This window comes from Gambusia affinis, linkage group LG22, assembly GCF_019740435.1.
Source record: "Gambusia affinis linkage group LG22, SWU_Gaff_1.0, whole genome shotgun sequence".
NCBI lineage: Eukaryota > Metazoa > Chordata > Actinopteri > Cyprinodontiformes > Poeciliidae > Gambusia > Gambusia affinis.
In genome coordinates, this window is record NC_057889.1 from 10,512,687 (window position 1) to 10,540,359 (window position 27,673).

At 37.0% G+C, this 27,673-nt stretch overlaps 1 protein-coding gene across 1 annotated transcript in view; it reads left to right on the forward strand.

Moving 5' to 3' along the window:
- Positions 1–26,596, forward strand: part of usta (uronyl 2-sulfotransferase a) — a 46,737-nt gene extending 20,141 nt beyond the window's left edge. Inside the window, exons 2-8 of the mRNA XM_044106943.1 lie at positions 6,329–6,372; positions 10,209–10,364; positions 15,365–15,444; positions 15,553–15,706; positions 23,449–23,546; positions 23,638–23,795; positions 24,676–26,596. Coding sequence (XP_043962878.1) covers positions 6,329–6,372; positions 10,209–10,364; positions 15,365–15,444; positions 15,553–15,706; positions 23,449–23,546; positions 23,638–23,795; positions 24,676–24,968 — 983 coding nt within the window. The 3' untranslated portion in view covers positions 24,969–26,596. The remainder of the gene's footprint in view (positions 1–6,328; positions 6,373–10,208; positions 10,365–15,364; positions 15,445–15,552; positions 15,707–23,448; positions 23,547–23,637; positions 23,796–24,675) is intronic.
- The last annotated feature ends 1,077 nt before the right edge of the window (positions 26,597–27,673 follow it).

Genomic DNA, 27,673 nt, shown 5'->3' on the forward strand with positions numbered 1-27,673 from the left:
GAAAAGTAGTTTTTATGCAATCAGTGAACATTAGCAGCTCTAATGGAAGACATTTTTGTTAAACTCCTACTGTTTACATTACAGAGTTGACATTGATCACTCACAAACACCACAGTGCTAGATCTGTCTCTCCTCACATATATCAAATTAACAATTGCCTAATCAGTTGGTAGAAAATTAACATGTCTTCTTCCATGCACATTTAAACAAATTTGGCTGTAAGACCAGCTTAGAGATATTTTTGTTAATTTAGACCAAACAGGGCTATATCAATAAGCTTACACAGTGAGCTAGCAGTGCCTTTTCAGTTGCTAGAAAGTTGAAATCTTTTTCTGACATTTTAACCAGTTTGACTGTCCACATTATAGATGTTTCTTTTCAGTTCAAAAATTAAAAGATAATTTGTGCTTACACACTGTCATTTTCCATTGCGTAATCAGCTGGTAAAAACTTGAAGATATGTCTTTTTCCACCTCATAAATGTAAAAATGTAATGTTTTAAATAGCACGTTAGAAACAGTTGTTCGAGCACAGATGAAGTGTTTGATCTATTAGTCAAAAGTTAAAACATACTCTTCAACTTTCTTCACTTTAACTACTCTGACTTTATTACCACCTTAGGTGGTTTTGCATTTGTGTCCTCACATATAACTGATTCACAGCAAAGTTACATAAAGGGGAAATGGTTACAAATTATTTTTAACCATTTAAAATCATAATGATTCTTGCTTATGTGTTTTAATTCAAAAGATTGTTAGGTGCTTTCCTTTAGTCACCAAGGAACTGGAAACTATTAAACTGTTCTCCTGCCTATTTTTGACATGTCTAGCAGCTTGATGGCAGCTTTGCAGCCATCAAGTCAAGTCTCCATTTGCTGGGTCATCAGTTTTTTTGGCACATACTTGTCATACAATATACATGGTGGCAACTACCAGTGTCCACTAATGACATACTGAGACTCATATTGACGTTTCCCAAGACCAGCACATCTGGTTGTCTGTGTGTAAGTCCTTGCTACTACCTCTCGGAAACCAAAATTTCAGGGGAGCAATAAGTTCTCAAATTAGTCTTCCTACCAGATTTTTACGCTCAGGCACCTGTAATACCATATCAATGGCACTACTTTTATTTATGTTGCAGAGATATGTGAACATTGTTTTTTCTTTAGTGACTAAAGAGTGATGTAGAGCAGGACATAGAGGGGTGTTGCCCCTGACTCTCAACCAAGCTCCCTTCTGTAATTAAGGCAATGGGTTGAGCAATGTGTCTTAATGGTGGGCCACTCCCACACACTAAATCAAAGGGCTCTGTGACCACACACACATATTACATAAACACACAGACACACAAAGAAAAATGTATTGTGTATGTAACCCATGCACACTGACTGTGTTTGTGCATGCTGTCTGTTGTGGTGAAAATGTTTAGTGAGGACAGTAACCATAGACATATGTCTGAGTCTAAATTGGAGTGATTTACACAGAGGCATTGGGTAGGAACGGTGGGCTTCTGGACTTTAACACAAGCTGCCTTCCATGTATTTCTAAAATGAGGCTTGAGGTACGCGTATACACCTTTTCCTCACAACTTCATCTTTCTTCAGCCTGTCCAAAAACTACAGAAGGATGTGGTTATACATGAGAGAGTTTAGTCTTCAAAACCAACCTGTAATCTAGTTGTGCATGCTTGTAGAACATTCCATGATAGAATGTCTGTAAGTTTCCATTTTCACTTAGATGTCTGTCCTGTAAGCAGTGCTAAAGCTCCTCAGCTTAAACCATTTTGTCAATTCTTTTGGCCATTCTCCCAACAGCCATTCCTGTGCGGTTTTCTGCTCCCACCTCATCCTATTCTTGGATGTGTGCTTTCCTAAACCATACTTATGCTGTTTTACAAAGCAAATGAAATGGTCTATAGTTTAAATACATGTTTATGAAATTCCCAAACTTGCTGTTGCATTCCTTCACAGATGTAGACACCAAAAGGAACATTCCAAAACCTTGAGAGTTGTGCTATGGTGATTGGGACAAAAATGTGTGACAGGCCTTTTCCAAAAGTGTTTCATGAAACCTTTAGTATACATTTTTTCACTATAGACAAATGCACATTTAAGTGACAATCTGTATTCTGGATTGAAATTCTAATCCAACTTTATGCAGCTGGATCAGAATGACACTGTGTGATTTAATAGTAATTGCATTGATCACATTCACCTTAATTACCTGAATTTGCCTGAACTGTTTGTCTTGTGAAAATTACAATAACTGAGAATTAATGCTTTAAGAAAAATGAATTGAACTGAAATCTAGATATATCGTAGATAAATTTGTAAATCTTGGCTTATTGAAACCCATTGCAAGGTCTTCTTTCATAAACCAATCAAAAACTTACTCTTGCTTGTGTGTATACATTTAGATTTTTTAAGCATTTATAGCTTTTATGGTATAGTGAAGTACTCTGTGCTTCAGATAATTAGTGATTATCTGAAGCCCTTGAATCTTGTGACTCAGTAATCCAATTTACCGTTTAGCTACATACCAATGCATGGTCACACTCAAGTTAGTTTTTCTGTCAATCACCTACTGACACACGTACACACTCACGCACATGAGCTGAGAGACACACAAAAATTTCCAACAGTAATAAGAGAACATGTTTGTATTAAAACAAGTTGCAAGATCTGTTTTAATGTATTTGTTACTCTTTTCATGACTTCTTTACTTCTGTTCCTGAGGAAAATACCATCTATTTAGAGGCACATAATGGTGCTAGTAATCGCCATGCCCAGGCCCCTGCCCGAGTCTGCCACCTGGCTCATGTAGCACATGACCTTGACATCCCTCCCTGCGTGCGGTGGACCACATGGAGAAGGCTTTCAATTTGCTTTTCTGTTAAAGCCCAAGGAGCCAAGTCTCAACTGGCAGGTGCAAACAACTTTATTTTGACTCAATTAAAACTTTTACAAGTTTCAATAAAAACTCCAAAGTATCCAATGGCTGGATAAACCATTCATTGTTTGGGCTCTATGTTTCCTATGAATTCAAATCAGATATTATGTAACCTGCATTTAGCACAGCAAGCAGCTATAGCTCTGGTCCGCCATGCATTTTGCCAGTAGAGGAGAGCTATTCCTGACCACCCTAATTTGAATTAAGTACAGCTCGCCGCAAGCCCAGATGTGCTCTGAGAAGCATGTTTGGAAAATTTAAGATAAAGCCAGTGATAAAAAGGATGAATGGAATCAAAAAAAATACTGTAGTTCACGTACACATGCACGAGTGACCTACCTTCTGCTTTTGATTGGTTGTTTTTGACTGGGAGCAGTGTATTTGTGCAGCTGATTAGTAGCACTAGGAGGTGGTGGAGGAGCTTAATTTTTTACTCACATGGTCTGTCTCATACCATGCTGTCATAAAATAGTGTGAGTTTTAACAACGAGTTGCATACTGCAGCTTTAATACAACCTGGAGTTTGAAAAAATATAGTTCTACAAACAACACGGTTATCATGCTCATTTGTTTCCTGTTGGTGTGGTGTGATGTTTGCAGATTGACTCTGAAGTTGCTGCAGTGGCTGGCAAAATATGCTTGGGTTCTACGTTTGCCAGATGGTGGTGTAGACTGTGCCACCATGTGCTACCCTGCAGAGGCAGTGAAAATGCTCCCTTTGACTGTAATGGGTACATAATTACTGCAGAGTCCGTCCGATGGTGGAGCAGAGTTGCAAGCAATGTAAATTGGAGGTAATGTAACACAGGTCATATTGTTATCAAATGCAGGTAGTAAAGTCTGCAGCTGACCTGAGTGCCTCGCCATTGTATAGTAGTGTTGCATTGCCAACTGGACATTTTTTCACTGGAGCGTTTTCCTGGCAAAGTGGAAAAAGTCTCCTGATTTTTTATTCCTGTCTTTCTGACTGATAGTGTCACAGGGCAATGGGGTCAGCAAGTACAGTACACTGTACAGTGGCTTTTTAAGTTCATTTTCCTCCCTCTGTGGGATGTTGGGGCAGAGGGCAGCTGTCAGCTTTTGCAACCCTTGTGCACTGAAAAAAAACAGTTCCAATCCTTTATCCAAAGCACTAATGAGAAGCACACAGTGGAGGGAAGGGAGAGAGTTGGATGAAGGTTCAGGTCATGGCTGTGTGAATGCTTGGTTGAAGGAGATGTAGGAATCCGGTGGGTCTGTGATAGATCACAGAGGAAGGAAAACAGACCTCTCTGCATCCTCACCCTGCAGTGACCTGAAAATGCATCTGAGAAGACCTGCAAACATATCCATCCTTCAGCATTCCTCAGGAGAACTAAGTAAAGTAACATAAATAGAGACAGACAAAATGACAGGCTCTAAAAACACACCATGTAGAGACAGTCAGTGTTGAACTTATCAGCGTGGATCAGACAAGAAATGATAAGTTATAGAAATGCATGTGACTCTATTTGTGGTTGGGAGAGCCATTGCCGAGGCTGAAGAAGATCTCCCTGTATGAGTAATTAGTAAAAGCTTGTACAAAGGTTCCTAAACACACACTTAGAAAGTCAGCTGCTTACAGCTCAACCACATAGTAAACAACTTTAAATTAGACCCAACAGAGAAACTTTGCTGGAAATAAATCAGTGTGAGTGTTTTATGCTGTTTTCTCATTAATCTCATCTGTGCTCTGGATCACATCTCAGAGATATGGAAAGAGCCTCCATAGAAGAGGCTGCTGTCTGAAGCCTGGCTTTTACGCCTGAGCATTGAGACTCTTGATGGAAACAACACTGAATGAACTCTATTATTGGTTGTGTGAAAAAGCTACAACTTTCTCCACCATGACTCTTGATGGAAACAACACTGAATGAACTCTATTATTGGTTGTGTGAAAAAGCTACAACTTTCTCCACCATGTCTTCACACTTTTTTGCCAAGAGCAATATGCCTTATTCATTGTTTGGAATTGACAGAGGGTGAACAGTTAATGTGACGCTACTGGGTCCGGATGTTGGTTTGTAGGGGATGTTTTGTGAGGTTTTATGCAGCACAATGTGTTTGCCATTTCTGAACACTAGTCGAGTCTGCTTGTTGACAATAATAAGTATTTCTTTTCAGTTTACTCGCCCAATCAGCTATAGACTATGTGGCTAAACCTGCTTATTTTATTCACAAAAGTTCAATCAGTTAATTCTGAAAACAGTTATCCTTCTGCTATTAGATCCTGAGTTTGCACTTGGTTTGTTTTCTAAAGTTTTACCCTTCAAACTGTACTGCAAATAGTTGTGTTATTTTATTCACATGTTGCTGTCAGGTGTGTCCCTAATAGTGCAATATCATATTGCTAGGAGTGTGAGTTTTGTAGGCAGTTGCTACAATTTGAAATGTATTGTATCGATTGTCAAAGAAAAGCCTTGCTTCAGTTTTGTGAAGATAAAATTATGTTGGAAGCTGGAAGAAAGCACAACTCATTTAAAAGGTTTAGGCTTCAGAGCCTCTGTGGTATTTACTTTTATTGATACACCAGTTTTGGATGGGATGTGCTTCCATTTGTAGCACTTCCTCACAGTTATGCTACAATCAATTTTAAGATAAACTTAAAAATAAAATCCAGATCTCCTGCAAAGATGAAAGAATAAACAGATGTTGGAAGTGCAGAAACCCACCTTTCACATATAGAAAAAACAGACAGCCAATATAATACCCTTGGCAGCAGCACTGTTGTTTGACAGCTATGAAAGTGGAAGGGAAAAACATATTTTACAAGCACAGAGTCAAGTGGCATCATAATTCTTTCCTTTACATTGAAATAGGACTTTCAATCCTGTGATGTTCATTAGGTCACAAAGGTTCTTGAGACCATGAAGACGTCTTAACATGGTGCAGAGACAGACTAGCTAACGTGATGGTTGCATGAGAGCTTACAATACAAATTTTCTCTTACATATTTCATATGTTGTCTTACAAATCCTAGAAATTCATTTTTGTTGTTTTGCCCAGGAGGACCTTCTAAGACAGATTTTAATTAATAGTGCAAACCACTGTCTAAATGTTCCAAATAAACTTCACAAAATTGTCTCTTGGCCAAGAATCTGCTTCGAGTAGAACTCAAAAGATGCAGCTGCAGACTTTAACAACCACAAGATCTTTTTTTCTTCTGCCACATCGATTCCTACGGGCTTTTGTTTATTACCCACATGTTTTTGCTTTGATTTTAGTGTTAGCTTTTTAACAAAATTCTTGCATGAGTGGGGGTCCACCAGTCGTACACTCCCAGCACACATAAAGTTGTTTTTAATTATGCTGTGTGTAGATTCTTAAAACATTCTAACACGCTTATATTTGTTTCCTTGCAGGGGAATCCACGTATCTGAATGACCACGGACCACCTGCTCAGAGAGTAAGTCCTTATCTGGTTCAAGCAATTGCTATCCCTTGATCTTTTTTTCACCAAGCCTTCTATCTCTGATGTGTTACCCTGCAGTTGAATCCAGCTAAGTCAAGGAAGGTGAGGGGTTAGGTTTGTGTGAAGGAGTTGCATGTGAACTCCGTAAATACCAGTAGGACCTGCCTTCACAACTACAGTAATGCTTTGAATGCACTGGCACAAACACCGAGGGAGAGCTGACACAGGGGCCTTGTATCCATCCAGCTGCATGTCTGCAGAACTATCTTTCCTCTGAGCTCCCTCTTTCTCTCTTTGCCAACTGCCTTCTCCCTCCATCTGACCCTTGTTTATTGACAGCATCTTTAATCAGTCACTCCATTTTTACCTCATTTTGTTTCAGTACAATCTCTTTCTTTTACTCCGTTCTTCATGCTTGATTGGGGTTGCTGTTTAGGGGCTACAATGTTGAAAATCAGCAACTGAGGACAATAATGAGGTTTGTTTGCAGCGGTTGAAACCAGCTGTTGCTTTTATTTTAGATCACATCTGGGTATTCTGTTTCAGTACATGTTTTAAAAACTTACTTTACATTCAGACAAGCCTAGCAACAACATCCCTTGTATCAAATAATAACACATTTACTTGTGTTATTATTTGACAGCAGAGATGTGGATTTGAGGCTTTTTCTATCTTTTGAAACAAGCAATTTACAATTCACATGCATTGGTATGATTCAGACCAATCTATAAAATGCATGTTTTGTTAAGCCAACATTATCTGGCTTTATAAAACAGGCCGCTGCTTGTCTGAAAATGTTTATAAATTTGAATTTAAGAGTTTTTAAAGTAACAGCTCAAGTGTGCCTTGAGGTGTCTGATTATATTGCTTCTAATAATTGAAACACAGAAGCCGATCTCTGTTGAGCTGTCAAAGAAAACTGTGATTTTGTTTCTGAAACCAGATGGGAGTTGTTGCGAAAAATAATTCCTTTTAACTTTTGAGTCAAAGACTTTGATTAAGTGATGATGGTCAACCGAGCGGGCATATTTTATGACTATGGAAAGAAACTGGTGTTGGGGTTTTGATGGGCCTTACAAAAACGCCTGCTGTTTCTTTTAAGTGAGTAAAGAACAAGATTATTTTTAACAATAGCAATAAGCTGACAAATAAATACACCAAAAAAATCTCTAAGATACCGCCACAGGAGCCTAATTGCACCGAAGTGGAGAGTTCTTCCTTATATCTGTGTCAAACCTAAGATGAAATTGCCAGCCCCACAGAATACCCAGTGAAACAATTCCATATCTAGTGATAGCATGAAAGTCTGCAGAAACTAAAACCCAGTCCACTGTTTGAACCTATGACCTTCTTGCTGAATGCAGTCCCACTATTGGGATTTTGAAGAAAGTTATCATTTAATAAAATCCAATTTTTAAATTTGCACTCACTGATTCATTTAGGCATTTTTCTAAGAATGTATGCCTACATTAAGTTGAGCCTATCACTTTGCTTTGACTTGAAATGAGAGTGCAGGCATTATCACAATACATACATCTTCCAGATGCACTGACTTGATTGAATGTTGTTCCAAAATAGTTGCATGTCATTGACCGACTGACTCCTTCTGCTCTTTGCTATCCCCAGAGTGACATTAATGATGGCGTGCTGGTGGCGTGTGGTACATTAGCCACATCTCTCATTATTCTTTTGTTGACATGCTCTCTTGCAGTTGGAACTGATCAGGAGTGTCAACAGTGGCTTGATGTCGAAGAACATGTGCAGTCAGAAGGCTGTGGTTCTGGTTAATGTGGGGAAAGATTTGAAACTGAGATGAAAGTCCAATGTAAATGAGAGCATATGGAAAAACCACACTTCACCCAGAATAGTACTATAAGGCTTTTTGTGTTGGCCGTGTTTCTTGAATGTCCAATCTACAATTTTGTGGATGTTTGCATGCATGTATCTTCACTTTTTTTACCTTTCTAGGAAAAATATGTTGGTGTTAAAACAAACCTTTCTGATTATGATTTACTCTGTTGTTTTCTGAGGCATTTACATCAATAATTGCTAAATCACCTATAGATGCCGAGATATAAGAACTGCCGAAGCTACAGACACTCTGCCTTTCTTGTTCTGCTTTCTGTAATAACAGGAAATGCTTTGAATTTCCACTCTTCCCACAGCTATAACCTAAACATGCAGTTCTTCCCTTCGCTCACAGTGGAAGAAACTGACCCCAGCTAAAATATGCAGAGACTCACTTTTCACTCTCATGTGGGTTTGTATCAGTAGCAGCTGCTACGGCTTACCAGGAAAAGTGGTTGTGATACGGGGGTCAGTGAGTCGTCTTTCTTTGCCTAAACAGTGTGACATCTGACAATGTTTAAAAAAAATCCCAAAGTTACTTGGACCAGTGTAGATGTGTGAACAGGGCTCTAATTTTAGAAAAGTGAAGACAGACAGAAGAAAGGGTATAACAGAAAGATGTCTGGAAGGACTACTCCTCTTCCCAAAAATCTGCATATGGTTAGTTCAAACACATTACCACAACAAAAGTCAGACTGAATCATCAGATGCAAAATTAATAGCAGTCTTGACAATTTATACTTTCTGATTTCCTAAATACACCAGAAACTGAATATATTAATTTCAGCAGATATATCTCAAACCATGTTTTCAGGAGTGTCAACAGTGCTCTTTACACCTTAAAGAGCAGGAACAATGATAACACAAATAGAAAAATCGCCCTCCTTTTGTCTGTTGTCAGTGCTGAGAGGAGATTTGCTCTCTTCATAGAGAGAGCAAATCTGGTGTTCCTGGTGTTCTTCCAGCATTATTCAGCACCAAGCTGATAGAAGTTTGAAGCAGCCATTTGTCAGGATTTCTTCAGGGAATGATGTCCTGCAAAACACTGCATGTGTTTTACCAGCCTTAAGCTTAGATGTCTGTCGTTATTTGGCAAACACAGAGAAACGTTGGGTGTGATCTCCAGGGAAACTGTCTTTGAGCTGCTGTCCCAAAACTAGTCCACCTAGTTTTGAGAAACTAGGTAGTGCCTTATTTCACTTGAAACTTGAAATAAGGCATTTCCTTGCTACAGCTGGTCAAAAACAGTTTTGTTAACATATAAGCTGGGACACGTATGCAAGGAATATTTTCTTCAATTTGGGAAGGCTTGTGTAAGAGTTTAAAAGCAAAGTAGTTGAAGCTTAGGCTTGTTTGAGATTAGCTTTTGGATATTTCTCAATCTGGCTTTAAAATTGATTGATCAGCCTGTGTAGCTGTAATTTGAAAGTAGGTTTATATTATACACCTAGTGGACATCTAGATATATTTAATTAGATATTTAATTAGTGCATTTGGGCTTAAAGATGGCATGACATGTCTTTGTTAGAATGCAGAAGTAACAACCCTTTTCTTTATTTTATGAATCATGACTGAACTTCTTATTACTGGTGAGTCATGATGTGTGCGAGTGCTTGCTGTAGCTTGTGTGTGTTATGAAAAAGAAAACTGTCGGTTTTGTTTTGCTGTGCAGTTTCTGACTCACTGAGTTCAAGGAAAAAAGAACATTTGAATAAGTAAGAAGAAACCTTAGTCTCTGTGCACTCCTACAGCTTAAATGCATTGTGTTGTAACTTTGGTTGAGTGTCTAAATTTCTTCACGTCAATAGCTTTTATCCTACATGGCTGGCTACTTAAAGACATTTGCAATTACTAATTAAAACATAGCCATTGCATATTTAAACAGTAAAAAATGAGTACATAAAATACGGAAATGTTGTTGAATAATGCAATAATTTTTTTCTTGTCTTTCTGCGTCTTTGTTTTCCTGTGTGTGTCTACAGGTGCTCCCGTTTCCCAGCCAGGTGGTTTATAACCGTGTGGGGAAGTGCGGCAGCCGGACAGTGGTCATCTTACTGAGGCTTTTGGCTGAAAAACATAAATTCAACCTTGTCTCTTCTGACATCCATAACAAGACACGTCTCATGAAACAAGAACAGGTGAGTCATGTGAAGGAGAACATTTATAACAAGATATTGTAATCTGTTATTGAAATTCCACCTAAAACAGTTGATGCTAAGTACAATATTGAAAGAGTGATTCACTGTTTTATAGTATCTCAGTTAATTCTTTGACTTTTATTTTCGAGGTGGAATCATATTTTGGCTCCCTAATGTAAAGATTACCCTTTTTCAGTTGCTTAAAGCATCATGCAATAATAACCTTTGAGAAAATTCAGCTTATATTAAACATAATTTTTTTTTTCTTTAGGTTTAAATGTCCAGCCCAGTACAGTAATAATTTAGAAGGGGAGGTTTATAATTACATTACCAAATTATTTAAGTGATTTCATTGATTTTTGAATTTATTTTCATTTATTTATTTTTTTAGTTGTATTTATTAAAAAACACCTGGTGATCGGAAGGGTTTGGGTTTTTTCCCACTAGAAACTTCATCTTAAGCAGGTCTTATGAAAAGTATTTGTTAATTCAAGTCATATTACCAGATGTTGACCCAGAGGTTTTAGCATAAGAAGAAAACAGAATTATCTTAATGTGATTTCCAGTAAAATGCTTTCAACATTCTGCCTTTGAGTTGTATGGGAGAATTTTCCTGTAATGCAATGCACTCTTGAGAAAGCCATATGAGTAAACAACTTACTCATGTATTAATGGGGAACTGATGTAGCATTGACTCATAGCCCTGATGTTACTGGTTGCCTTATTCATGAAAAAGGTTACAGTTAGATTAAGCTGAATCTAATTATATAAAGCAGCTACTGACTGATTTGATATAAATGTTAGGATAATATTGAAATAGTGACTTGTTTACATATTTGTCAAACTCCGAATTCCTCTTGCGTATGTTGTGACCTAACACCATTAGCCTGATTAGGCTTCTGCACAGAAAACATCTCAGAATATTCCAGAAAAGTGTGAATATTCTCATGTCATAACAAGACTGTTTGGTGCTTGTGTCCAATCCTGTTAAAGCCACCTTAATCTCTCGTGTTTATTTGCCCTAGTACTTTAGTGCATGTTGACTTATGCAAATGCAGATGCACACTGCCTAACATTAGAGCTCCTACTCTCATCAGCTGAGGTTCTGGCTCATCAGTGCAGTTTTAGACGGTTTTCCTGGTGACACTTTGACCAGAATGTTAACCATTGTATCTGCAGTCAATGGTTTTTGCATGAAAGTAGCTAATTTATTTTTGCACTTTCAAATCTCCTTTTCATGTCAGTTATGCTGTAAAGAGATCATTGACATCTTCTCGGCTCCCAGGGTGCAGACACATTTCCTGGAAGAAATGAACAAAAAAAAATAAAAAGCTCAAAATGAAACAACTAGAAAGATCCAGCTGTTGTGAATTAATGTCAAAGCTAGTTTTCTCCTTTTGAATAATCGGTAAATCTGTGCTCTGTAGGCTTCGTGAGAACCAGATCCTCAGAGTAGCAACTGGATGTTGCTCGTTTACAGATAATTGGATAACACGTCACAACTCATGTCAGGACATTGAATTTTCCATCAGCCTATTTTTAACATGTTTAAAATTAAATTGTATTTTAGAGCTTTCTTTTGGTGCAGCCCCTAACAAAAGTATTCATACTCTTTGAAGTTTTAATATGTGGGACTTTATGTAACCCGACAGGAAGTTGTGGATAATCAGAAATTGAAAAATGTTGCATTGTTTTTAAATTTGTTACAAGTAAAAATCCGAAAGGTGTTGCATGCATTTGTATTAAGGAGTTGCACACAAGAAGCAATCCTTGCAGCTTTTCACAAGCCATGCAGGAGGCACAGCAAACATTTCAAAGATGAACTGATCAGATAAAACCAACTCTGAACTTTTTACCCCAAAAAACTTGAGACATGACTAGCGGTATGTTTATCTGCACTTGAGCAACTTCTCAAATAATACACAACAATTTGGCTATCTAGATATAAAAACCTTGTTAATATCTAAAAACAGTGAAAATAAATGTATAATAGGTCTGAAAATAAACATGACATTTTTTATTTGTAACAGAATTTCAAATTGGTTTACTTTAAAAGTATCCATTACTTTGTCTCTAGCAAAATTCCAGCACATAAAATTGAAATTAGTTTTTGTAACCTGACAAAATGTAAAACTGTTCAATGGCTTTGGCTACGTTTTCAAATCAGTGTGTTTATTGTTTTAATCTTTCACATAGTCATACTTTTTAACTATTGTGTGGAAAAAAAGAGCAGCAGTCAAAACTTTGTAATTTTATTCTTTTCTGTTCCTCTGATGAGTCTTGTGAAGATACCACTGGTGTTCAATTAGGAGGGGGAAGTGCAGGTATGCCTGGAATCCTTCACTTTCTCCCTTCAGCCTTTCCTGGGAAATTAGAGGAGGGAGTGCTGGACACACACACAGACACACAGACTAGGAGGCTGGCCAGCAAACAGACATGGAGACACACTTGCACATTTTTTTACTAAATGTTGCCCAAGGCACTTTGTGTCAACTCTGAGATGAAGAAAAGGATTTAATAAAAAGTCAAACATTTTTTTTGTCTATTAAAAGCAATACAATATGCTAAAGCATTGATCAAGGGGGTGGGTAAATGCAGAAGAATATATACTACAGCACTAATGAAAGCTTTATATTATGTTTTATGGCACAAGAAATCCATAAAGCGTGGAAACGGAGTTAGTGGAAATGTACTGGCTTTATAGAAAAGAGGGAGAGTGTGAAGTCTGAATCTGACTGGAGCCTCTGAATAACTGCCTTGGGTATATAAACAAGTATACATATTGCTGTTGCTATCCAAATAGTGTTGCCATGACATAACAAGTGTCTGTATAACAGCAGGAAATGTAAACAGTTCTTGAACCGACACTTTCTTGTTAACAGAGTTTAATATAAAAAATGAAAATGTAAAAAATGGGCAAAATATGTAGCATCATTTTCTTTGGAGAGAGATTTGATGAAGAAAGGAAGTGTGGTTGTGTGCAAAGAGAGATAACTGAAAGTATAACTTTAAATATTCTGTTAGTTACAAGCACAGGCTTCAATGTATTTTATTTGAAATTGATCTGATTGACCAAATCAAAGTTGCACATAAACCTAAGGCAGAGTTTTAACATTCTTTTTGCAGTTAAAAATAAAGAAACATATACATATTTAGTTGATTTTACTTATCCTGCAAAACAAATCTAGTTAAGGTAGCTGTCTTCAGAGACAAGTCATCCAGTAATTATGGTGCTTTTTTGTATTATCAAACGCATGTAAAAATACAGTTGTTTTGTAAGGCCTTCAGTGGTGTTGGATATGTCAGAGAGAATAATTCAACCAGTGCGTCCTTCTTCCACACTTAGCTTGCTGCTGCCTGTCTCCTCTTCTACACTTGTTCTTACGTGGAGCTCCTAGATCTGTTCCAGAGGAATGCTTTGTTGAAAGTCTTCTTGTTCAATGACTGGCAACATCCTGCTGCTCTCCTTACTTTCTTGTCAAAGCCAAAACGCCAAGAAAGATTTGTCAACTTAACAAGTAATACCCTGGAGTTCATTTCTTGATCATTTCCATCGGGCTGCATAATTCATAAAAGCAGGTGTTGCATTATGGCAGGAAATTAAGCTAAGAATTTAGACTACATACCATATGTAGGCAATGCATATCTGGAATAAACACTTGTTCTTTTAGGAGAAATGTCAAGCTTTCCTTTCACTGAGTGACTCCTAACATGCTGCTCAAGCTTTTATTGCCCCAGTATTGGATCACTACAATCCATTATGTGTTGGCATGGGCCAAGTGGAGTTGATTCAGAAAGCTACTGCCAGATTTCTGAGTGGTGCACATAAACAGAAACATATTACACAATTTTTGGCAACATAACACTGGGTTCCTGTCTAAAGCGCAATTTACCATGAAATTCTGCTACTCAAATGCAAAGAGCACCAACTTTTATGACAAACCTGCTGCTCTCATACGCCCTGCTTGCAGGTGTGTCCAGATTCGTGTCCAGGGCTACATTTCGAAGAATTGCCTTTCTAAATATGCTTTTATATGCTAAATATTCTACATGCTATTATCTTCATTGATAAGACTTTAAGAATGAGTTTGGGTTTTTTTCACCATATTGTAATTTGAAGCAGGGAATTTGTATTCTTCCTTTAAGTATTTACATTTTTTTTTAAATTTTATAATAAGCTGACTTGTTTATTATGTCTGCCTTCAAATAATTTCTGAAGGGCATCAGTATTTCCCAAGATTCTCGTGTCTCAAACATACAATAAGGCAACCAGTTCCAATTCTAGTTGATATTTTGAAAATTGCTGCTGAATTTCACAACTAAAAGAAAAACAATCCTTCTAAGCATTTTGGTATCTCAATTAGTTATTTTTACTCATTTTTTCAATCAAATACAATACATTCTATGTTTTAACTTTTGCTGTATATTATGTTGCATTACTCCAATATGGAACTATTTAGGTGAGGAATGACTTCATATTTGGATTCATTTTCATGGACCTCCGTCCAATATCCCTGAATCTGGTGTATTCTGGCTGCTTCTTGCAAGTTTCTCCAAGCAGACCTGGAAAGCCCCAAGGGTTCTTCTTTTGCCGTGTGAATAACACAAGACAGAAAATATGTGAGAAGCAAACTGCAAAAGAATCAGGACACTATGGTGATACTGGATTGTTTCAATAGTATGAAATTAGTTTGAATGTAACACTTTGTAACACACCTGAAAATGTATGCTTACATGAAGGACCTGAGAGGTCCATGTTTGTTTTCATTAAACAGTTACCTTGAAAATTAGAAGTGTTCATTGTTTGGTCTTAGCATATTGTAGCATCCAACACAGAACAATTAATATTTTGCATGTTTCCTTTTTTTGTGTGTCTTTCGAACTTATCTGGTTCTCAAAAAATAAAAGGAATTAAAAAGGTAATAAGAGTTGTGCAAACTTTATTTAAAAAATATATATAAACAACTGTGTGCGTGTTTGTGTGTGTGGCTCTTTTGCAGGTGGATCTAGTGAAGAACATCAGTAAGATCCCTCAGCCATTTCTCTACACAAGACATGTTCACTTCATGAATTTCACCAGGTACAGTAGAGCAGCAACAGAATTAAAAGCTAACCAACATTGTTTATTAACACTTCTTGGCTAATATGCAGTATTCAAGATATTAGTTTTTTTTCCTCTTTCTTTCAGGTTCAGGATAGAGCAGCCTGTCTACATCAACATAATCCGAGATCCCATAAGCCGGTTCCTCTCCAACTATTTCTTCCGTCGCTTTGGTGATTGGAGAGGGGAGCAGAACCACCTCATCCGAACACCAGGGATGAAAAATGATGAGCGATACCTAGTGAGTACTTTGGTTTCAGCAGTTGAGACTTTAAAATCGTTCCAGCTTAAGGTGTAAACTGCACTACACAGTTCGCGTCACTGATTTTTTATTTTAATCCCCATTCTTATAAGTGCGGTTTATGCACATTTGATTATGCTAAAAAATTGTGAGAGAGAAAAAAATCCTGTCTGATTAAGGCCCTTGTGCCTCAGTTGGATACAGAGTTTTATGCTTTCTTGAGTCAAAATGTTTTTTGTCTCACCAATCTAAATGCTTGAGCCTGTCAAACATTTCTGTCTAAGTTTTACAACCAGGTTTGACTTTTAGAACAGTCAGCTTCTGTGAATAATGAGGACGCCTCCTTTTGACAGATGGAAAAGCACTATTAGTCTATTATGCACTATTATGCAGTGTTTTCCTGCATGTAATTGCATGTCCTCAGATGTGGAAATATATCTGTAGCTGCCTCTGCTGAAGGCTGATGACGTTTAAGCACACCTCAGTGACTGTCACTGTTTCTGCACTTTCTACCTGATCAAGTTCCTGTCATGTCCTCTTTGATGGTGAGAGCTGCATCTCTCTTTGATTGAGAGATGCAGTGCATTTTTCTTGACTGTGTGGAGTTTACGTTCGTCTGGCAACTGCTTTTAACAAGTCCTTTGCTTTTCATCGGTTTGCTTCCAAACCTCATATTCAATGTCACCTCACAAGTTTCTTTTAGGTAATTTTAGCTTAAAGAAACTAAAATTTTGTGTTTATGTTTAAGTCATAAGCATGTCTTTATGACTTAACCTCTTTAATTTATGTTTAAATCAATGTGCACTTCTCTTCTGAGGACTGTCTGGACTGGCCCATTTTACTGATTTTAGTCATGTACTACAACCGAAATTAACACATTTGTTCCTTTAGTCTTTAAATGAAAGCCATCTGTTTAATTAAGGCCATTTTTCCACAGAATAAATGATGTCCCTGACTGAACTCCATGCTGCTCCAATTTATAACCCCTTTCAATTAATGAAATAATTAACAACAGAAAATTAACAGCAGGTGGGGTTGTTTTGTGATATTGTTTTTTTCAACTATGTTCGCTTGAAAATGAAAAGCTTTGTAGAAATATGATTCACCATAGCATTAATAAAACTGGTCAACTTATTTGCAAAACACTAAACTGGAGTCTTTGAAGAGAGAGCTGACTTTCTTATCATTTTGTTTTAATCCCACATTTTCACTTGATTTTTCTAAGGAATCTATTTTTAGTCACATCTAATGAGCCTAGCAGGAACTGTATCTTGCAGCATTCCTCCTCTCTTTCTGCGATTTATCCCAGTCCCACTTTCCACAAGCCCATTAACTTTCCTATTAACATCGGTGAGATCAATTTTATAGATGCTTATTATTCAAAAAGCTAATGTATTCAGAATGTTCAACACACTGTTGCATGTTTGTGCTGGGAGTGATTCTCTCTCTCTCTCTTGGCATTAGCAGTGCTTTGGGATAGGGTTCAGCGCTATGATAAACCTGAAGTTCTGCTGAGATATGAACTGAAACAGAAATGCTAATGTTTGATTCCAGCGTGGCGTTCATGTAAATTCTAATTATACAGTGCTTTGACACTAAAAGGTCTTTGAAGATGTTCCAGAAGCAGGAAATACTGCGTTACCATTCATACATATCCTGAAGGTATGTTTTTAATGTGAATGCCTAGGTTATCTGAGAGTACGGTAGTTAGTGTCTCACAACAGAAAAAGAAAAATAAGCAAATTTAACATGGAAAATAGGATAAAACCCACTCAGAAAAACATCTTCGATATCTAACCTTTGGCAACACTAAAGGATGCCTTGCACCAACCACTTAACATCAGCGAGGCATAGCACAGATTTTCTTAGGCTGAGAAAATATTGACAGAGTAAATAATTATTGTATACAAAAAAATCAAGTCACAACCAGATGTCAACCTTTATATCAAATCATATCAAAGCATACATTTTAATCACAGACCTCATCTTTACCATGACAGACTTAATACCTGACAGCTGGTTTACAGAAAGAAAGAAAATCATTGTTATGTTTTTTAATGAGTTTTGACACTCCCTTTGAGATTACTTATATTTATTTTTTATCTAATCATAATTTGCTCTTACAATTTTCAATGTATCTAATAATTATGCCTGCCTGATCATACATTCATGTCAGAGTCAGAGACCTAAGAAGGGTCATTCTCAAATGGCTAACAAGAACAGCAGTAAACGTCAGGCTAGCTTCAGTCAGATGGGATGTAATTAAGTGTTGCACTGTTTTCCCTGGAGTGAGACCATGTGAGTTGAGTTATTAAAGTATGCAGACTACAGGGGCCCCTTCCTACAGTTTAGGGGGAGGAGGAAGCTGTGTTGTTAAACAAAGCTACCTGTGCTTTGAAAGTCCCATTTGCAGTTCCCTACAAGTCATATAGGGAACAGAGCAAACTTGTGGAAGAAGGGGCTGTGGTCAGAGACAAAAATGTAACATTTTGATTTGCGGACAAGATGCAAGGTGTTAAAGAAAACTAACACATCATATCATCTCAAGCACTCAATGCTTATGGTGAAGCATGGTGGTGCCAGAAGCATGCTGTGGACATGCTTTTCTTTAGCAGGGACAAGGAACCTGGTGAGAGGTGATGGGAAGATGAATGGAGTTAAATACAGGGCAATCATAGAAGAAACCTTGTTAGAGCCTGTCCTCTAATGGCCCTATAACCAGTGTGAATGTTCACCTTTGGATTGGCTTATTTTATGTCATTGCAATAGAGTACATTTATTTATTTTTTGTAAAGTGACAAATTATGAAGTTGTTCAAGGCGTTTGGAAAACTTTTGCATAGCACTGTAAATGTAAGTGTCAATTCTGACTAAGAGATTATTGTTCTTGACAGAGACTCAGCATTCTTTCCCAGCCATGTCAGCAATCAAAGTTTAAAGTTGTATCAGATGTATCTCCCCACCTGGTGTGTGTTAGCCTTCGCTGCCCTCCCCCTGGCCGAATTTCAGAGGTGTCAATGAAAGGACACTGTCAGTCTGCCTACAGGGGCCGAAAGGAACCTTATGCACATGTTGCAGAAACATTCCTGTGGTCCAACTGGATTTTCCGTCAGTCTCCACACCCCTCTTTATACACATGAGCTACCCTTTACAAAGTGATGTAATGGTTACTTGACCTCATGACATATTCACCTCAGATAAGCATTTCAGGGCATTCATAATCTATAATAGTCAATTGAACCTTTAATGAATTTAGGTCACATATGAAATGGAAACTTGATTTGAGTTTTTCAGATTACTTGCTAATTTCTCTCTTTAGGTTTGCTCCATCTCATTAGAGAATTTATAAAACAATCAAAGATAGAGGGAATAGCAGATTGTAGCTGTATTTCCGTTACACTTCTGCACAGATCTTTGCTCAGGTTCTGCTAATCTAGTAACTTGCTAACATGAACAATCCTACTTCTGCTGGTTCATGTGATTAGTCATACAAAATGGCAACGGATGGAAGCCCATGCAATGTACTCATAGTTCAGCCCCGGTGCTCGCGCTCATCAATTATCAGTCATCAGTGGATGTCTTGTTCAGGTGTTGGTGCAAAAAGCCCCTTATATTTGAAACCCCCATTTTGGGGAAATTGTTGTCAGCAATTTTAGAGAAGAGTGAACACTTTGGAATGATACAACTTTTTATGAACTGTGCAATGTGACACCTCTGCTAGAGACAGCTGCACAAACTAGAGCTCAAATTTTGTGAATGCTTTGTGAAGCAACAAAGAATAAAAAAAATAGACCTGGGCAGTTCTCACTAATGAAAGACATCTGATCACGAGATTCCCACGCTAACTGAAAAATCATCTGCTTCCAATTAAACTGTCAGTTACAAGAACCTTGAAAAAAATAACTGTGCTCACAAAGAAAGAGGCTTTACTTACATGAATCCTGCCTCAACAAGCCTTGATATTGGGAACACTAAGACATTGTTTCCCTCGTTGTTTCTCTGATTGCCTAATTTGTGACCAACTCACAAAATTTGCTTTCTTATTAATATCGGGCACTGAAATTCCATATTTTCAAAGAGACTGATCTGGGAGAACAAAACAGTGACTGTTCATCCACATATGGAATCATCCACATTTATCTGTCAGCTGAAGGTTTTAATACACTAAACCAGGTAAAACTAAATTTTATATTTACTTTTTGTTTCCTTGATTTAGTTTTAACCTTTTTCTATCATGCAATGATTAGACAACAAACAACAGCAATGAAATCTTGAAACAATAATTTAATTAAAAAATAATAAACACTTCTTCATTATTCGTTTAAAAAACAGACAGTTTAGGCACAGTTGGCTATTTCAGTAATACATAAACAACGGTTAAGCTTCAGGAGTGATCTGCCCAAAGCCTGAAATCTGAAGCCTCCTGAAAAACTGTGTGTACCGTGGTTGAGATCTGGGCCCATTCATGAAAACCAACCAATTTAAATTAGACGTACCAGTTTTGCTAAGGAGACTGGGGAATTATCCAGTTAGATGTAAGGTAGAAGATGCTGTGTACTACAAAAAGAATGTGAACAATAAATCCAAACTTGACCATGAAATTATTTTCATAACTTTCACTTAAGTTCTGTGTTATAAAACCAATCCAATGCTTCAAAAAGAAATGACATAAATAAACCATTAAACACTGACATTTCATTTGCATCCATAATAGCTCAAAACAATATGCACAGGTATCTAGAAGAATATGCTGCATATGCAGAGAAATTAATTTCTTACTAAATTATAGTTCGGTTCTGGTTGCATAAATACAATAAATTAGTCTTTGTGACATGTAAATTTATAGAGCGTTATCTGCCTATGAACCCCAGTTGATGTTATCAACTTTGTTTCCGTTCACTGTTTAGTTGCTCGGTGTTTGTTTTAAGGGTTGCCAAACTACTTAATAAGAGGACATCATGCAAACGTGTTTTATGTTGTTGGCACAGGAATATAAGGTTTGACTCACAAGTAGGTGTTAGTACAACAGGGAATAATTTAATAATGGAAAGAATAATGATGGAAATTAAATAAAGGAAATTAAATGTGTCAATAGTCCTTAGGTGGAAATCACAAGATGATCAGTATCCCAATTACTGTAATCGCCTCTCCATTCCTTGACAGGTTGAAATGTGACCTTTTCAGAGATTAGGCCTATTTTGCAGCAGTTTGCCCTACTAATCATTGGCTAATTGACAGGGAGAATGATAACAGTAAGCCTGAGTGTGACTGAAGGAGGTGGCTTAAACATAATAATGAGGCTTTCTAAAAGAGTGCATGTTTGTGCCCATTTGTCTGTGTGCAGTTGTAGTATATAAATGACATACTATGATGACAGACTAAAGCCTTTTTAAGAACTTTAGCTCTTAAAAACACTTTTAGTGTTTTGTGTGTGAATGTAAGAAAAGTACTAAGCTAGTGTATCATTCAGCCTCAATCTAGTTCAAACTCAGGGTTCTTGGTTAAATTATTTTCACATTTTCTTAGTTAAGTTGCCAAAAGATAACTATTTTCATCAAGGAATATAATATAAACTAATGTTGAATGAATTAACACAGATAGGACAACAGATTAAGAATTACCCCCTTTAAGATATTTCATCAACATAAAGACTAGAGTCCTTTAATTTTAGTCATTTGCCAAACTAAGTCCCAGTTTGATACTTCCTAAAATTCATTTAAATCAATTCAATTATATGCTTGACCATTATCTTTAAACTAAGCTACATTTCATCAGTCACATCCTCACCTACCATAGACATTCTGGACTCTACACTCTCTCATCTATTTCTGCGGCCCCACGTCAGCATGAGGTCTTTCTCCATGGAATATGCGTGATCTCCCTAGGTACTCCAACTTCCTCCCACAGTCCAAAAACAGGCATGGTAGATTAACAGGTGTCTCTTAGGACTGAATGTGTGTCTTGTTTGTCCTGTGTTTCCCTCTCTACTCTGAAGAGGTACGGGTTTGCTCTGTAATTGGTTGGTTACCATTTTGAGCCCCACTCCGTCTGTCTCAGTCGTTGATAAGAGGACAAGAAACTTCATCTGCCTCGCCTGCTGGTGGTGGTCAGAGGGTCCAGTGGTGCCAGTACATGGCAACCTCACTTCTGTTGGTATTTCACAGGGCAGCTGTAGTTGCAGTGTAGTAGTTTACCACCATAAGCGTGTGAATGTGTGGATGATTAGATGAATGACTGAATGCAGTGCAATGTGCTTTGCGATCTTCTGGGTTATATAAAGCGGAATAAGAGTATGAGCCATTTACCACCCAATGACCGCAGGATAGTGTTGCTCTAATTAATCATGTGTGGACAAAATGTAATGTAAAATATTTTCTCTTTCTTTATACACTTAGCAAATTGTACTTTATGTACTTTGTAAAACATATTGACAGGTGTTTCAGCTGCTTATTGCTTTTTGCTACTCCAGCAGATGTCTGCATGTATTTGAGCATATTGCCAAACAGATCGTATGATACAGTTAGGGAGTTGCATCAGCCAATACATCCTGTCTTTAAGCAGTAACACCATCGCAAAGACTGGAAAAGATGTCAGTTATTTGAGAAATCTGAGTCTGTCATAAAGTTCACAAAACCCCACAGCACCTCGCTGAATCAGAAACAAACTGGTCTACAAAATTATGTATCTAGATCTCTGTTGCACATTTTTGCCCATAAGGTCTTATTTTACTTTTTCTACCAGTTGAATAAAACCTAAAGATCAACATTTTTTTTTCTTTTTTTCTCTTTTTTTGGCCTGTTTACCAGGCCAGTGATTTTTATGTGGTAGTGCTTTTTTTCTTTTTTTCTTATTTTTTTGCTTAAGGCAATTAATCACTTTTTATATTACTTAATTGCCACTCACTACCTCTCATAGAAACCAAACTCTCCAAAACAAAGTCTGTTCATCCGTGAGTCTTTTACATCATTCCCTCATCAGCAGCTGGAACCATTTGGGAAAGGCCAGAGTTCTGGTTCTGTCTACTCAGCTAAGTCCTCAGCTAAATGACAGATTCTCAGGACTGATGTCATTCTCACCGCTGATTTTGATAAATTACTCAGTTGAGCTCTGCTATTAGAAAATATTCCAAAGTGGTGATTAAAAGAACCAGCTTTGAGAACTTGTTTACAGTTTTATCTATTTTGATACAACAAGCCTATTACCAATCTTTGTTCTGTGTCTCCAGCATGAGCATGAGTTCTTTTGGGATATGCTGCCAAGCAAAGCTTCCTAGAGTGTTTTGGTTCTCAGCACTTGTTTCCATGCAGAGTACTTACGTCACCTGACATGGATTTGACTCCAGGTTCCACAGCAGTCAGTGGCTGGCCTGCTTCACTGCTGCATGTGTGTTTTTAATATTTGTTCATGTTTCCCCGTGTCATTTTTTAATAATGTCCAAATTCATGTAGAAAAGTCACAACTTTCCCTCATCACTTCACGTCCGACATCTAAACTGTGAAATCTTTTTGTGTTTTACTGATTTTTTGTTGTTATATGTGCACTGATAGCAGATGAAGGGCTGACTTTATCTTCTTGCACATAATGTTGTTTTCTTAAAGCACTTTGTCTCACCATTCTGAGGCTGACTGGGTTTATCAGAGTGAAGCACTCCATCTAGTGGATAAATTCGGCCACTAAACAACATAAACAACATCTAGAAATAAGAGCTTCAAAACTAACATTATTGTGTTTGTCTACTTTCAGGATATAAATGTGTGCATTCTAGAGAATTACCCTGAGTGCTCCAATCCACGAGTTTTCTACATCATTCCCTATTTCTGTGGACAACATCCTAAGTGCAGGTAAATTCACAGCTTTGGGAATCTTTTACTTCAATTCTTTTGATATAATTATTGTTTGACTGCTCACCTTTCCTACTTGGATATCTCACAGAGAGCCTGGAGTGTGGGCCTTAGAGAGGGCCAAGCAGAATGTGCTGGAGAACTACCTCCTTGTGGGTATCTTGGAGGAGCTGGAAGATGTTCTGCTCATGCTGGAGAGACTCTTACCCCATTACTTTTCTGGAGTACTGGACATTTATAAGAGTCCAGGTTGGTGCAAACTGATAAATATCATGATGTTTGTTATTCTTAAAACAAGACTAGAGGCAAAGACTTTAAATCCAATTATAAACTATGTTTCATCTGATCAAATTATTTTTTAATTGTGTTTGGGCATGATGCTCATATCAAATCGAGAAATATGTGAAAAAACACACCCACAAAGTTCTTACCAATCAGACAATAGTTTTGTATGCAGAGAGGGGCAAAAAGTTTGCAAGGAGGTTTGTGACAAGAAGGGGCGGACGACATGAGGCTGAGAACAACATGATGAGATTTTTGTCATTCTACTGCAACAATGAAAAATTATTTTTGGCAGTTTGGCTCGACTATGCAGAACCCTTAATTCATTAAGTTGGGTTTCTTTCATGTTATCTTGCCTAAATTAGTGCAGAGAAATTAGATCAGAGATTGCCACATTTCCAGGTTTATGGGAAGTGGTTAAAATACACACTGGGGTCATACATGTCTATTTAGTTTCAGGAAACTTATCCATGTTTCCTGAGTAGAGGACCTTTGAGGAAAGTACATATATACATACATTCATTCAAGATGTTCACTACAGATAACTATTTTTTATATAAAAATATTTAAAACAATTATTTTCTGCTTAAAATAATGGACTGTTGAGTTCTGTTTCACCTTACACCAACATCAACATCCAGGCATGGTAATTTCATTCATTCATGCTATTCCATTTCCTCAAAAATGTGATGAAATTAGGCATTTCAGCATCCTTAAGAAATAAAAAAATACAATTGTTTTGCTAATTAAGCTTGATATGTTTAAACCAAAAAGTCTTAGCAAGTGGTTTATTAAATGAATTCAACTGTATTAACTGACTTGTCTTTTTTTCCATTTCCTATCAAAGAATATCGAAAAATGGGAAACCTGACTGGCACGGTCAGAAAACATACGCCTACGCTGGAGGCCCTGCAGGTGTTGTATCACCGCATGCGCTACGAGTACGAGTTCTATGACTTCATCCGTGATCAGTTTCACCTCATGAAGAAGAAAATTGGCCTGAGATCCACCTCTCGCCCGCCGGTCTACCCGCCTGATTTCTTACAGGAACTGGCCCTTCGAACACCTGAACCTTTAGATGAAGATGAGGAGCTAGACTCAGACCTGGAGGATGCCAACAGCTGGTTGGTTCATCCCTGAGGACTGTGGAAACAGTGGATAAAGCCAAACAATAGAGTCGACTAAAACTGGCTAAAGAAAGCATGAGACTCCCAGAGGAATAGTGGCAGTATGTCCCATCTTTTGGCACCTTTGCTTTGGAGAGTTCGCTTTTTTGTCTTCAAGCTCTTATTATGAAAGGCCCAGCACTTTGGACTTAAGCATCTGAAAGAAACAAAAATGATCTATTTAAGAACTGGATGAGGACAGATGGAAATAATTACAGGCTCAAATTATTTCATGATTGGTTTTACTGGAGCTTGTTATGAGGGTTTTATGATCTTAACTGTTATAATCTCCAGGAGAGATTAGTGGACAATTTAATGTGTTGGGATATACACTAAATGTTGAAGAGGACTTCAGAGACATTTCCAATCAGACTTTTATTTTATAAAGGTGCTGATTTAATAAAAAAAATTACTTGGAGTGGGGGGGATAGTGCCAAAAGTGTTGTATGTATATTAGCTGTCCAGGACTGTTATAAGTGCCAAATCTCAGTAGGATTTCCAGTAACTGTGAGACAGGAAGCTTTGGGATCACAGTTGGTAACAGTTGCATTAAGTTAATTTAGTTGTTATAAGATGTTTATAACATTTTAAGGAATTGTCAAATGTTGTAAGGTATGAATGAGGGTTAAACCATACACATCTATTATGAATTCAGAGAATTCCACCTAGATGTACATGAATGACTGAGTTTGACCTTGCCGGCAGAGTAATTTAGAATAGTTTTGTTATTTAGGAAATACAATTCCTTGACAGTATGTCAGGGGTATGAGTCACATGCTAAAAGCATTAGGGAGCCTCATTTGTAATCCAAAGGTGAAAAGAAATCAGAGTTTACCAAATGACAGTGTTTTGCTGTGATGCTTTTTTAAACTGTATAAATATCCTGCAGGGTTTTTTTTTTTTTTTTTGTGAAATAATGCTTTGTGAAAATCTGCAGCAAAATGAGGGATTTGATCAAAACTGGATAACATTTTGCCTTTTATTTTAACTTGGTTATGTAATGGTGAATGATATTTGCTTGCAAGGCATGGAAGTGTTTGTGCTCTTTATGTTTTAGAGAGTACTGAATTCTTAAAGTGATGTTCTTTAAAGGATTATAAGCAGTTAATTTCTCACCCACAGTAAATACTCTTTATATATCTTCATCTAGAGTTTTCTGGATTTGCTATTACTACAAGCAAAGGCTAAGCAGAAATTGTCAAGCACCAAAGCATTTTACAACAACTGAAATCTCGATAACATTAAACAAGTTTTTTTTTTTTTGTTTGTTTTTTGTTTGTTTTGTTTTTTTAGATCACCTGAGAAACCTTTAACTATCATTAGGTTTGCTTGGCTTTTGTTATTTACAGAGAAGCCGATAATTATTGAGATAATGAAGCTCAGAGATGTTGCATCACCAATAATGTTTCTGTATCAAGCAAGTACTTAGATCAGATGTGGCCACATTTCTAGACAGCATGTATAAAAGAAAACTTAATGAATGTAAGAAGCAAACGTCTCAACTCTGATTTGCAAAATTTCTTAGCTGCTTAATTTTTCTATAACTGACAGATGTTTCACACAGATAAATATTATTGATGCTTCAGCTCCTATACTAACTATTTTGTTTATAGTACGTAAAGACACCCAACAAAGGCTGTTAACTGCTTAGGATCTTTGAAAAGAGTCACATAAAAAAAAATTCTGAACATGAGTTATCTGTTTAAGTCAGCTCATAGTAACTATTTTTTTATCATTTTACATTAGCTACTGGTAGAAGTAGTATAAAATACACATAGCCATAAGCTAACTTGTCGACTACAGACTTAACCTACTCCTCATAACTTCCATCACCTGTCCTCTTGGTATTGTTGCATTTATGTTTTAAATGTTTTATTTCATATCAATTTAATTTATTATTTTGTAATCATTTGCATTCAAGATAAAATTCTCAGGAAGGAAAACAGTGTTTAGTGTGTATCATGTTTCTCAAAGTGATGAGACTATACATGCCATTTCAATGTGTCTACAGTGGAAAACTGGTTCATAATAAATTCATTTCATCATTTAAGGCCTTTGAGATAAATATCCTTTGAATTTGCAGCTTTTTTGGCTAAGAATGTATTTTTGCAAACATGATATTTTTGGCTATCCTGCTCTGATTGCTCCAGCTTATCTCATCTTACCAAAGCTCTATACAGGTCTCTTTTTCACAAAGAAGGGAGAACTTATACCATAAAGCCACTTCCTGTTATTTTCTTTCTTAAACATAATTTGTTTTAGTAGATATACCTTTATACCAATGCTTGAGACTTTATGAAGGGACCTTTTGAGGCTGTTGAGTTTAATGTTTAAATAGATGATACTGTTCTATGAGTCAGATCCAGTGTAAAAGAAAAAAAGTGTTGAACCTGTGAAATGCTGTGAAGATAAAAATTCTCAGATTTGAGTGAAAGATCCAAAGCTGTTAATGAAAAGGCCACTGAAACACACACTTTCTGTAGCAGTCTGAATATGGAGCCTAATATAGAGGATTCGAACAGCTTGCTTAACGGAATAGGATGTAGAGGGGAGAAATAAAAGTACTGTCCCAACTCACTGTTCTTCAAAATTTAAAAAACAGTGTTGCTGTTTAAGATATTTTTGCCTGTTTCATGTTTTCAGTCAGGTTCTATTTTAGCAATTTCCTGATTCCACAGA